The sequence below is a fragment of the Puma concolor genome, chromosome A3 (genome assembly GCF_028749965.1).
Source record: "Puma concolor isolate L17-30 chromosome A3, mPumCon1.1.hap2, whole genome shotgun sequence".
Taxonomy (NCBI): domain Eukaryota; kingdom Metazoa; phylum Chordata; class Mammalia; order Carnivora; family Felidae; genus Puma; species Puma concolor.
Genome location: NC_141669.1, coordinates 136510956 through 136523888, shown reverse-complemented (window position 1 = coordinate 136523888; position 12933 = coordinate 136510956). Strand labels below are relative to the sequence as shown.

Genomic DNA, 12933 nt, shown 5'->3' with positions numbered 1-12933 from the left:
ACCAGGGTGAAATCCCTGCACCACCATTTACCACCGCAGCCTCCTTCAGGGGCCCGCTGTCTAACCCCCGAGTAACTGACCTCACAGGACTGTGGCGCGGGGTAAACGAGATAGAAAACAGAAAGCATCTATGGACAGTCCTTACACTCTGTGCACTATTTCCTGGAAATTAAACATCCATCTTCCAGAAATGTTCGTCCTTCCCCCAACTTTGCTCTTCCAAATGAACATCCGCATACAGTCACTGCTTTTAACTCCACGCCCAACCCAGAGGGGAAGCAGGGGGAGTCGCCCACTCAGCTCCTTACAAGTAAATATGCCCTCTGCTCCTAGCTCGCTAGGTTCAGCTTTCCGTTCCACCCTTCTCTGGCGCTCTCCAAGCCTTAGACAGTCCAAGCAACTCAGAGTTGTAAAGGTTCCAAGCCGCATCACGAGCAATTTACATGTAGGTAAATGGTCCCGGGGTCCATCCCATTGCCTTAGAGAACAATCCAAAACGCACAAACAACAGTCTCTCTCTCTCCCCCAAATACGTATTTCCCTAACCACCCTTCCCAGATAGGCTGACGCTGCAGGAGCCTACTGAACTGCCAACTGTATACAAACTCAAACATTATCACAGGTTATCTGTAACAATGTGGACCCACTAGCAACACTGGCTGCCCACGCAGACGTGGACACACACCCATAAACCACAAAGTCTGACTAAAGACATTATCTAACACTGATGAAAAGAAAAACTAACCTACTAGTCAAAGACTGATGATAACCCTCTGAAAGGATAAAGGAAAACTCTAAGGTGGTGTTGCTACAGCTTTACAGTTCTGTCTAAAACGTTATTAAAAGAAAGCACTTCAGGAGTGCTTCCCATGGAACCATGCCATTTTCTCAATGATTTTTTTCCCATGCGAGGCAAGAAAGGCTAAAGCACTTTAAGTTGTATCTAAGGGGCGCCTGGGTGGCGCAGTCGGTTGGGCGTCCGACTTCAGCCAGGTCACGATCTCGCGGTCCGTGAGTTCGAGCCCCGCGTCAGGCTCTGGGCTGATGGCTCAGAGCCTGGAGCCTGTTTCCGATTCTGTGTCTCCCTCTCTCTCTGCCCCTGCCCCGTTCATGCTCTGTCTCTCTCTGTCCCAAAAATAAATAAACGTTAAAAAAAAAAAAAAAAAATTTAAAAAAAAAGTTGTATCTAAACATCAACAGCTTCTGTTAACACATTTAACATTTTGAAAAATAGATATTCTAGAGATACTTTTCTGCCGCGCTGATTTAAAAAAAAAAAAAAAATCTTAAAATGTCTGTCAAGTCCGGTAACTTTGTTTCCATAAACAAAGCTTCCTTAAACGACTCTTGTTTTTGTAAAGCCAGCAGCCCAGGTCTGTCAGGTAGAAACTTCAAAGAAGGCACACAGCCACTGAGCAAGGGCCAGAGCAAGTGCAGATACGCTATGCTGATGACAGCCTGAAAGGGGCCTAAAAGGATAGAAAACGAGGAAGCGAGCCTAGAAAGCATAATGTAACTTTGTTTTTAACACAATCCCTGCTGCAAAATTACTGCGCGGAAGGCTTTTATTTTATTTTATTAAAGACACTCTATGGCAACCTTGTCTTGACTAATGGAACTCAGCACTCTTTCTTGTCACCTTGCTGAAAGCTGCGCTCATTTGTTCCAAATCATGGTCAGCCTTCGGATGGCAAATTTTTCAAATACAGACGGGGAGTGGATGAGGCGATCTTTGGAGATGATTCCTTATGTAAAAATTCAAGTTTCAGATTTTAAAAATCGAGCCTCAGGGGAGTACCAACATAGTTTACATGGAGTTACACGGAGTATCCAAGGAGTTATATGCAGTTTATTATGGTTTGCATGGAGTTACCAGGAGTAACCAACATAGTTTACTCCCTTGACTCTTCCCCTAATTTTCAACCATGCAGTGGTCATATCGCAGGGTCAAAGTTCTCAGTATTTTGTCCTCAGCATTAGAAAAAAAGATGCTATCCCACTGTAATAAATAACAGACAGTGACAATAATGTTTAGGAGTTCATGTCTTTTTAAATTTTTTTTTTCAACGTTTATTTATTTTTGGGACAGAGAGAGACACAGCATGAACGGGGGAGGGGCAGAGAGAGAGGGAGACACAGAATCGGAAACAGGCTCCAGGCTCCGAGCCATCAGCCCAGAGCCCGACGCGGGGCTCGAACTCACGGACCGCGAGATCGTGACCTGGCTGAAGTTGGACGCTTAACCGACTGCGCCACCCAGGCGCCCCAGGAGTTCATGTCTTTAATAAGCATCAGCTCAGACTAATTATTTTAATAAATCCACACACAGATGCAAAGCTACCAGGTAATTACGAAGAGAACTATGATGCAAGTTACAACCACACACATCTAGGAACTATCACCATTTTCCAGATACGAGGACATGGCCAAGTCTACCCATTTTTTCCACTTAAGGAGTTAAGCACGAAGATGGCAAGTAAGCGAATAAAAGAAAGTTAACTTCTGGTTCACATTCTTCCCCAGGAACATAAAGTCAGAAGTAAACAGTACAATCTAAGAAGACTGAAGTTTGATTAAAGCTTAGTAAGTTTAATGCCACTTGCTTTTGATGAGCAAGCTGGTTAATAATTAAATAAATGAAGATAATCTATTCAGGATGGATTGAAACCACGACCATAAAGAATCTTAAGCACACTGTTGACATTTTGTCGTGCTGTAAAACACAGCCTGTTCTACGTGATCAAGAAATGTTAAGGAAATCAGTGCTATACTAAAGCAAAAGAACTCACGTTGTACTTAGCATCTGAAAGATAGTTACTGCATTGAACTGACTATATCTACAAGGTTTTATATTTTTTGGCTTCCTAAACAATATTAAATGACACATTAACTTAAGGGGATGGACTAGTGATTCCAAGCATGCTTTCTTCACACACAAGACAGGGTCACGCACCGACCTTGCATCCACAGTGCCCAGGTTCCTATTTTCTCCCCAAGGTGGTAATTAACCACACCAATCTACCGGCGCCAACCCTACTGACCAACAGCGAGACTTCTTGAAGGCCAGTGGTTTAGTCTCAGACTAAAGCAAAGATCCACAGCGGGTTTAAACCTTAACTAATCACCCATGAGGACGGTTAACAGACCACTCTCATGTGCCTGTGTCATCAGCTAGGATGTGAAGAAGGATTAAGAGTCCTGGACAATGACCAAAAAAACACAAGACATACTATTTACCGCAGACAGAATCTGATAGAAGGGGACAGAGAACAGAAAGAAAATAAGAGACCAAAACGCCCTGAAAGTGACTTGTTCAGAAAGCTGCCTCTGAGCTGGGCAACAAGTGGGACCTCAGAGTTGGGAGCCGCAAAGGAAAGTAGTTAGGCCTTGAAAGAAATGAGATCAACAGAAAGAGCCACAAGGCAAAGCACACACTTCACAGGTTTCCAAAGACCCTTAACTCTTTCAGAAAGGTCCTCCAGTCCAAATGAGCCTCTACTATTTCAACACGGCAGATGTCACGGTGCCATGCTTCTTCCAGGAAGCCTGCAGTCCTTCTCCTTCTAATACTTAACACCGGCAGCCCGGCACTTTCTGGAAGTCTGAACAACAAGTCACATAAGTCTATGTTCTTTTCCTCCGTAACATCCTTAACTTCAACATAATCACACAGATGTCCGAGATGTGGGGCTCCTGGATGGCTCAGTCGGTTAAGCGTCCAACTCTTGGTTTTAGCTCAGGTCATCATCTCACAGTTCTTGAGTTCAAGCCCCACATCAGGCTCTGCACTGACAACCTGGAGCCTGCTTGGGATTCTCCCTCTCTGCCCCTCCCCTACACACACACACACACACACACACACACAAACACACACACACACACCCACTCTCTCTCTCTCTCTCTCTCAAAATAAACTCAAGAAAAAAAAAAAGAAACAAAAAGAAAAAAAATGTCCAAAATGAAAAAGATTCAAACATATATAATCCCATATCATCTAAGGCTGAATCTGAAAGATGGTTCCTGGGGGGACTCAGTCGCTTAAAGCCTCCAACTTTGGCTCAGGTCATAATCTCACGGTTCATGAGTTCCGGCCCCACATCAGACTCTATGTTGACAGCTCAGAGCCAGGATCCTGCTTTGGATTCTGTGTCTCCCTCTCTCTCTCTGCCCCTCCTCCGCTTGCGCACTCTCTCTCTCAAAACTAAACATGAAAAATTTAAAAAAAGAAAAAAAAAGATGACTCTTGGGGCACCTGGGGGCTCAGTTGGTTAGATGTCAGACTCCTAATTTCGGCTCAGGTCATGATCTCATGGTTTGTGGGTTCGAGCCCCACACTGGGCTCTGTGCTGACAGTACGGAGCCTGCTTGGGATTCTCTCTCCCTCTCTCTGCTCCTCCCCACTCATGCACATGTGTGCACATGTTCTCTCTCTCTAAGATAATTAAGTAAATAGATATTTTTAAAAAAATAAATAAAAGATGATTCTTTTATTCCTTTAAAAGATAATTAACTTTTAGGGCACCTGGATGGCTCAGTCAGTTAAGCGCCCAACTCTTGGTTTCCACCTAGGTCATGATCTCACAGTTCATGGGCGTGAACCCCACATTGGGCTCTGTGCTGACAGCCTAGGATTCTCTCTCTCCCTCTGTCTCTCTGTCCCTCCCCTGCTCTCCTATGCCTGGTCTCTCTCCTTGTCGCTCTCAAAATAAACTTTAAAAAAATAAAAATAAATAAAAGATAATTAACTGTTTTCCTTTGGATGATAATTTGTGTTATTTTAGGCATTTTAATTAATGCCTTATTAAGTGAGCTTGCAGGTTTGATTCTTCGAAGTAAATCACCTGAAGTCAGAGTCATCACCCTAAGTAACTTGGAAGACATCTGTTAAAAGTGGCAATTCTCATCCTGAAATGAATGAACTGTATACAGCAAGCCAGAAGACAGAGTCTCTATTCTAAATTGTCTTAGCCCTCAGCTTAAAGCAAATAAACCAATCTCATAAAGCAGTATCTACATATGACTGCAGATGCCTTTTCTGAAGTCATGAGCCAACAGCTTTTTCAACAATCTGACACCCTGACTTTTCTTGGACCACTCTCCTAGCACAAATATCCAGTGACTGGCCATCATGACTTTGGCCAACCTAGGGCCAGAAGGGTCATTGTTTCTCTAGCTACACCTCGCAGGTAAAGAAGTTGAAATGAGGAAACCAGTTGTCTAAATACAACCACCAAGCTCTGTAAAATACTGTGCATTTACAAAGCTGCTGAACAGCCATGACATCACTCCAAAGCAACAACACAACTTTCTACGGGAGGCTAGGTAGATATGAGTTCCATCCCATGGACTGAGTTCACCCCAGACTTCGTGCAGTGAAGTTGCCAGCCCAATATCAAACATCTCTAACTGAAAGAACCAGAACAAAAACTTCAATTTTCTCAAATCAGTGCCTCTTTCCATAACACAACATTGGAGGAGTGTTATGTACTGGGGGCAGGTTCGGGGCGTGGGAATCAATCAAGGGACTACCTAAGGAGAAGCAACACAATTTGAATTTGGATACTGGCTGAGTCTGCGCACAGGCCTCGAGCCTTACTCCTGTCTCCTAGCTAGCCTCACGCCCTACCTTGCCTTGCAACCCCAGCGAACACTGCTTGCTGCTGTCACTCAGAACTACCAGTGGCACCCCAAAGGGGCTCACTCAGCCTTCCTGCCTCCAGACATGGCATTCCCTCTGCCTGACGTACTCCCCACCCACTTCTTCTAGTTTGCTTCCAGCTGACCTTTAAACTCCGCTCAAATGACATCTTTTTCAGGAGCGGACCTCCCTGGTGCTCTCGGAGCTCTACGATCACCTTAGATCATGGCACTGTCCTGGTTGATTCTGTCATCTGCCCCCTTCCCTTCCCTTAAGTCCTGGAGTGAGGGGTTGAGGGAGAAGGGGACTCATCTCCCCTGGTTTCTGACACGTGGAACAGGCACTCAGTAAACGTGTGTGAACAAAATGAACGAAAGTGCCAATACTCAGGAGTAGCCAGGCCCTGCTTCTGGGGTGCAGAACCTCAGACAATTCAAGTGGAAACCATCGCCCTCGACACTCACTGTAGCTACTCGGGTTCCCTTCCCAGCCTGGCTGCTCTAGAATGAGGCCGTGAGAACATCACGCAAGCCGAAGCACTGTCACCGAATGACAATCCACATTAGGTTCGTGGGGCTTTTTTGTTTTTGTTTGATGTTCATTCCAACCGGAAACTCTTTGGTTCTTTACATATTTAGAATCGTTTGCGATTGTTATTTTGGGAGGCAAAGTGACAGCCACAGTTCTGGAGTATTTCCCAGGGGTCAGACAGCATAATCGTGAAGGACTGTGAGCTCTGGGGGGCACCGGGGTGGCTCAGCTGGGTAAGGGTCCAACTCTTGATTTCCACTCAGGTCATCTCATGGTTTGTGGGTTCAAGCCCCACGTCGGGCTCTGCGCTGGCAGTGCGAAGCCTGCTTGGAATGCTCTCTCTCTCTCTCTTTGCCCCTCCCCTGCGTGCTCTCCCTCTAAATAAATAAATAAATAAATAAATAAATAAATAAATAAATCAAGAAAGGAATCTAAGCTCTGAAGTCTGAGTTCACATGTGTCACATGCCAACAGGGTAACTCTGGGTAAGTCAGAGTGACCCTAAACCACCTCCTGCCAACACACAGGAAGCAGGGTGCCTCTGTTCAGCATTCGCTCCAGGAACACCGCCTGAGCTCCGACCGCGGGCCGAGAGTGCTGGCGCTCCAGCCGCGCCCCCGCCACCCCGCACAAGGTGTCCTCTCACCGTATCACCCGCTGGATCTCCTTCCCAGACCTCAGCACTACCTGAAAAGAGTTTTTGCTTGCGGCTTCGTCTCCCCTCGCGAGAAGGTAAGCACTATGACAGCTGGGGACCTGTCTGAGGTCCATTCCTGGTCTCTCCAGGGCTCAGCACGGAGCGAGCACACGGTTTACTCAACACATCTGAAAAGTAGGAACGGGCAAGCCTGACGCGGCCCCCTCTGCCCCACGACGCTTACACTTCAGTGGAGAAAACACACGGGCGGCGTGAAGCCTGGCGATCCAAAGGGCCCTGGTTGGCCATAGGCACACGTGGCGCACTAGGCTTCCTCCGGCTCGCCCCTGCCCCCCCCACCCCACCCCCGCCCCCCACTGCACGGACGTGAGCCCCGGGCACGGGCACGAGGAAGGCAGAGGCAGGCAAGTTGGGCCACGTCCCATCAGAACCGCCGAGGGCCTTTTCATTCATTGGCGCAGCAGACGTCCCCCGGGCTCCCGACAAGCGCCGGGCACGCAGCAGAGAAACGGCCAAGTCCTGTCCTCATGGAGTTTCCCTTCTAGCGTGGGAGCGCAGCACACAAGTGCGTAAAACTGCCCTTGGAGATGGTGTGAGCGCCGTGCAGACGCGGAGCAGGGGTGTGACGGGGAACGGCTGCAGGTGTCCGCCGCGGGGCGGGGGAAGGGGGCGTCGGCGCGGGGCCTCTCGGGGGCGGCGACAAGTGGGCGAACCCCGGACAGGTCGGCCCCGCGGGAGGGGTGTGGGGGGGGGGGGGAACAGCTGACCCTCGGCCGGAAGAGCCCCTGACCGGACGGCGTGCACGGGGAGGCCCCGGCTGCCCGACGGGCTCGGTGCGCGGGGCGGACGCGCCGTCGGGCGGGGCGGGGACCGCGGGCCGCGCGGGGACCCACGTCACCGCCGCGCCGCCGGGGCCTGCGGGCGGGGGCGCGGGGCGGCGGGGCCGGGCCCGCGGCCGAACATGGCGGGCCTCCGGCTTACCTCGGAATTTGAGCTCGTGCTGCGGCTCGAGGCTCAGGACCTGCTCCACCTTCGCCATGTTCCTCAGCGGCGGGGCACCTCTGGCGGGGAGACCCCTAAGAGGTCACCTGAGGCGGGAGGCGTTAATGCTGCGCCCCCTTTAAATTTGGAAAGGGGGGGCCGGCCGGGATGCGGGCGGGGGTCGTCTACGGGGTGCGCGCGGGGGGGGGGGCGGCCTACGCGGTGCAGGCGCAGGGGCGGAGGGCGAGGGCGAGGCCGCGGTGCCCGGCGAGCGCACGGCACGCACGCACGCACGCAGCGACGCACGCACGCAGGCACGCAGCGGGCTGGCCGGTTCGGCCCTGCGCGCGCTCGGGCGGCGGGAAGCTGCGCGCGCGGAGCCCCTCCCGGGGTTGTGCGCAGGCGCGGCGTTGGCCGCGGGGCGGGGCCACCGGGAGCCAGGGGGCGGGGCCTCGTGCAGGTCTGGAGGCGGGGCCGGGCCGGGACACTCAGCCCTGAGAACAGTCATCCCGGAGGTTGTTTATTCGGGACCCGTGGGAGCCAGCCATTGTGTGAAGTGCTTTAGTCCATAAGAAGAAACTTCCACTTTTCCCTTGCTTATGTAGTGCCAGGCACTGGTAGAGACTTTGAATAATAACGAAAGTATTATTTATTCTTATTATAAACATGTTTATAAGTGAATGGTGTGTTCTAGGCGCTGCGACATATGGCAGGCAATAAATATACAGTGAGCTACCACCGTTGCTTGCTTCTTTTGTGCCACTCTGCTGAGCGCCTTCAATAACAGCAGCATCGAATGTGATGAAAACTACTCTCCATTAAATGTTTACCATGTTACAAGCACTGTGCTGCATCCTTTCTTAATAGACGCAACCAATATTTACAAATACAATGATCGGAGAAATTGACCTGGTCCCTACCCTCCAACTAGAGTCTGTTGGAAGGACAGCCTTTGGAAAGATAACCACGCAAATAAACTATGCTATTAAAGATTGCTGGGAACCCAGATCTGCTCAGCCTCCAAAGTGGACACTACATTATGCCCATTTAAATATTATGTCCTTATGTAATGTTCACTACATAAAATATGTGTTCTTACTAGTCTCCTATATATATACACACATGTAGAGGAAACAAACAGCAAATAGTTAAAGTTGGCTTTACTGTGGTATTCTTTGTAGTATTCCTTCCATTTTTCTATGCACTTGAAATTTTTTGTAAAAAAAAGTTTTTAAAAAGATAATCTTTGTCTTTTAACTAGAGCATTTGGTCCATTTACACTTATTATATTTACTAATATATATCGGGATTCATTTCTACTGTCTTATTTTGTGCTTTCTATTTCTAAAATGTCTTTCTAAAAACATGCCTGTTTTTTTCTTTTTCCTCTCCCTTCTTCTTTAGGGCTGTTTTTTTTTTTTCCTCTTTCTCTTTTTCTTCCTCTTACACACTATTTCTGCTGTTTTCTTGATTACCCTAGAAATTGTGACATGGGTATTTATGAAAGTCCAATTTTTAAAATGCCTTTACCATGCTCCCTTGAAATCTGAGGACTTTGGGACACATTAACTCTAACCACCCATCCCCCAAATTATACGCCTTCATTACGGTGTATTTCAGGTTTACTTTTTCCTTTTCATGCCATGAGTCATTACTAAATTGTTTTAGGGGCGTCTGGGTGGCTCCATCGGTTAAGTACCCAACAATTGGTTTCGGCTCAGGTCATGATCTCACACTTCCTGAGTTCGAGCCTTGCATCAGGCTCCATGGTCTCAGCACAGAGCCCGCATGGGATTCTCTCTCTCTCCCTCTGTCTCTGGCCCTCCCCTGCTTGTATTCTCTCTCTCTCTCTCTTTCAAAATAATCTGCTCATCTTTTCTTCTTGCATCTCGGAACTTAACAACTAGGATCACTTTCACTTCCTTGTGACTGAAGTACATTCTTTAAATTCTGTTTCACGGAGAGTTTGTTGAGGCAAACTGTCTCCCTTTCTGTTAATCTGAAAATGACTTTACTTTGCCCTTGTTCTTGAAACATACTTTGGCAGGCTTATGAGCGACAGGTCTCTCTCAACACCCCGGAAGGTATCATTCACGGGTTTCTGGCTACCACTGTTACTGTTGAGATCCCCGATGACAACCCCATCGTCCCCTCAAAGGTGATCTGTTTTTCCACCTATTCTGGGGTTCTGCTGTTTTACCATGATATAGCTTTTTATTTATTGTCTTAGACCATTCAGACTGCTATAACAAAATGGCATGGACTGGATGCCTTAAATAACATTGACTTCTCACAGTTCTGGAGACTGGGAAGTCCAAGATCAAAGCGCAGCCACTCCCTGTCTGGTGAGAGCCCACTTCCTGGTTCACAGCCCAACATTTCTCCTGCTCTCTGGGGCTCCTTCTAGAAAAAATGCTAATCCTATTGACCAGGGCTTCACCCTCATGACTTCAGCTCCTCCCACAGGCCCCACCCCCTAACACCATCACCTGGGGGATTAGGTTTCAACTTATGAACCGGGGGAGGATACGGATGTTCAGTCCGTATAGCATCTATCCTGCTTGAATTCGCAGGGTTTTCTGAATTTGCTGTTTGGTATCTTTCATCTGATTCTAGAAAATTCTCAGACAACATTAGAAATTCATTTCATTGTTGTAAGATACACATAACATAGAATTTACTAGCTTGACTGTTTTAAGCCTGCCGTTCGGTGATATGGAATACGTTCACATTGTTGTGAGGCCACACCACCATCCATCTTCAGAATTCTTCCTCTTGCAAAACTGGAATTGCACACCCACTAAACAGTAGCCCCCCCCCCACACTCACTTTCCTAGCCTCGTGATCCTCAGTGTCTCCTGGCTTTTACATTTTCCGTTACCTGATTAACCATTCTCTGACACTAAATTACCTTTGTCAAGATAACCGTTGGAATTTCTGCTTTCCTGGCTGGACCTTCATTGACACTACGTGCTACCAAGAGTGGTCCCCAGGACACAGAGCCTCAAAGAAGGTATTCTGGGTCTGATGTGGTCACGTCATCCTGCCAGACGGCAGGGCCAGTGGGATGTGGGAGACAAGCAGGGCTCGGCTGGAGTGAGCTCATATCAGCTTGTAAGAGCCAATGGTGCACGTCACTTCTCAACTCCGTTCAGTGATATCCCATAAATTGCTTAAAATCAGTCATGGTGGGAGTGTTTGCACCGCAGAAATCCGGAAGAACTACACATCAGAGTTGTTGTTGTTGTTTCTCCAGAGAGCTAGGTTAGCATGCAGCGTGTGTTACAAGGAATCCACAAGTAACATACATGGTGGCATCCTTGCTGATATCCTTGCTAATTACGTTATCAGCTGCATTTGAATGCGACACGGCGCCCAAAGAAGGGCCTTGGAGAGCTGAGTGGCTGGACTGCGGGGTGGGGCCAGCTGCACCCAGGTTCGCTGGAGCTATTCCAGAAAGGAAGTGATAAGCTCTTTCAACTCTTAGCTTCAGTCACAGTCAGAAAACCGGGGAGATTCTGCGGAGCCCTACAATAATCATCTATTGCTATTTTTTTTTAATTTTTTTTTTAACGTTTATTTATTTTTGAGACAGAGAGAGACAGAGCATGAACGGGGGAGGGGCAGAGAGAGAGGGAGACACAGAATCGGAAGCAGGCTCCAGGCTCTGAGCCATCAGCCCAGAGCCTGACGCGGGGCTCGAACTCCTGGACCGTGAGATCGTGACCTGAGCTGAAGTCGGATGCTTAACCGACTGAGCCACCCAGGCGCCCCTATTTCTAGTAGCAACAGGTGTTTTACCTTGTTGAAAATCATACCCAAAAGTTAATTAGGCAGGTTGCAGAATCACAACCGAAATGGAATTCACAGATTTGCCAAAATCTCAAGCAGTACCTTTGGATGTCTACTTTGGCTGAGAAATGACCAGAGAGCGCAAATGTACACTGAGCAGCAACCGGGGCCAGGGACACGCACGGTGGAGCTGGATACGATGAGAAGCAGGTGTGGAAAGCAGGGATGTGGACGGTTCTCAGGATGGGAACAGTGAGAAGATACTGGCGTCCCATGCAAGTGCCCACCCGAGGGCATCCGCCGAAGCGGTGACTCTCCAATCATCAAGTGGACAAGGTGACACATTTTGCGGATGACAGTCTCTTTTCCCAGCTGTGCCATTGGGTTTATTTACAAAGTGGTCATGGCGCAGATGAGGGAGCTGTGTGTGGACCCAAGAACATGAACGTCCCTCATCAAGCTGACCTGGCCACTGCCACAGCTGAGTGCCTGCAGTGACCACCGTGAAGACTAACCCTAAAACCAATATGGCACCCTTCCCTGAGTAGGGGTGCAGGCTAAACCCGACATTAGAAACCTGCCAAGTGACCACTTAGATATGTAAAAAAACAAAGCAGGACTTACAGACTCAAAAAGTAAATAAGTAAATAAACCCTGAAATGAAAAACTCCTGAAACAGGGACGCCTGGGTGGTTCAGTCGCTTGAGCGTCAGACTTCAGCTCAGGTCATGATCTCACAGTGTGTGAGTTCGAGGCCCGTGTCGGGATCTGTGCTGACAGCTCGGAGCCTGCAGCCTGCTTCCTATTCTGTGTCTCCGTCTCTCTCTCTCTCTCTCTCTCTCTCTCTCTCTCTCTCTCTCTCTGCCCCTCCCCTGTTCATGCTCTCTCTCTCTCTCTCTCTCAAAAATAATTAAACGTTTAAAAAATTTTTAAAAACTCCTGAAACAGGTTTATCAGCAGCCTAAGGGAAAATTAGTGACTACAAGGGAGGTCTGAAGAAATATCCATGATGTGGGACATAAAAATGAGAGATGAAGCTATGATAAGCTATGATAAGTAAAGAGATATGGAGAATGATATGTTTTACAGACCTCTCTTTCTCGGTCTCTCTCTTTAGCACAGCCCACAGTAATAAATGCATTTTATTTGTGACTCGCTACATAGATATATGTATAAGTATGTTAATCAATACAACCGAAACAGAAGCTCCATGAAATAATACAATACACTCTTATATTTGCTATTTATTTTCTTTCTCAGCGCTGGTAACAACCTACTAAATTGATTTTATAAGTCACTCTTGGGAAACAACCTACAGTTTGAATAACACTGG

At 48.0% G+C, this 12933-nt stretch overlaps 1 protein-coding gene across 1 annotated transcript in view; it reads right to left on the bottom strand.

The window, feature by feature from the left end:
- Positions 1-8015, bottom strand: part of VAPB (VAMP associated protein B and C) — a 57337-nt gene extending 49322 nt beyond the window's left edge. The window contains exon 1 of the mRNA XM_086702576.1: positions 7809-8015. Within this exon, the coding sequence (XP_086558702.1) occupies positions 7809-7866 (58 nt within the window). The 5' untranslated portion in view covers positions 7867-8015. The remainder of the gene's footprint in view (positions 1-7808) is intronic.
- Positions 8016-12933: the final 4918 nt, after the last annotated feature.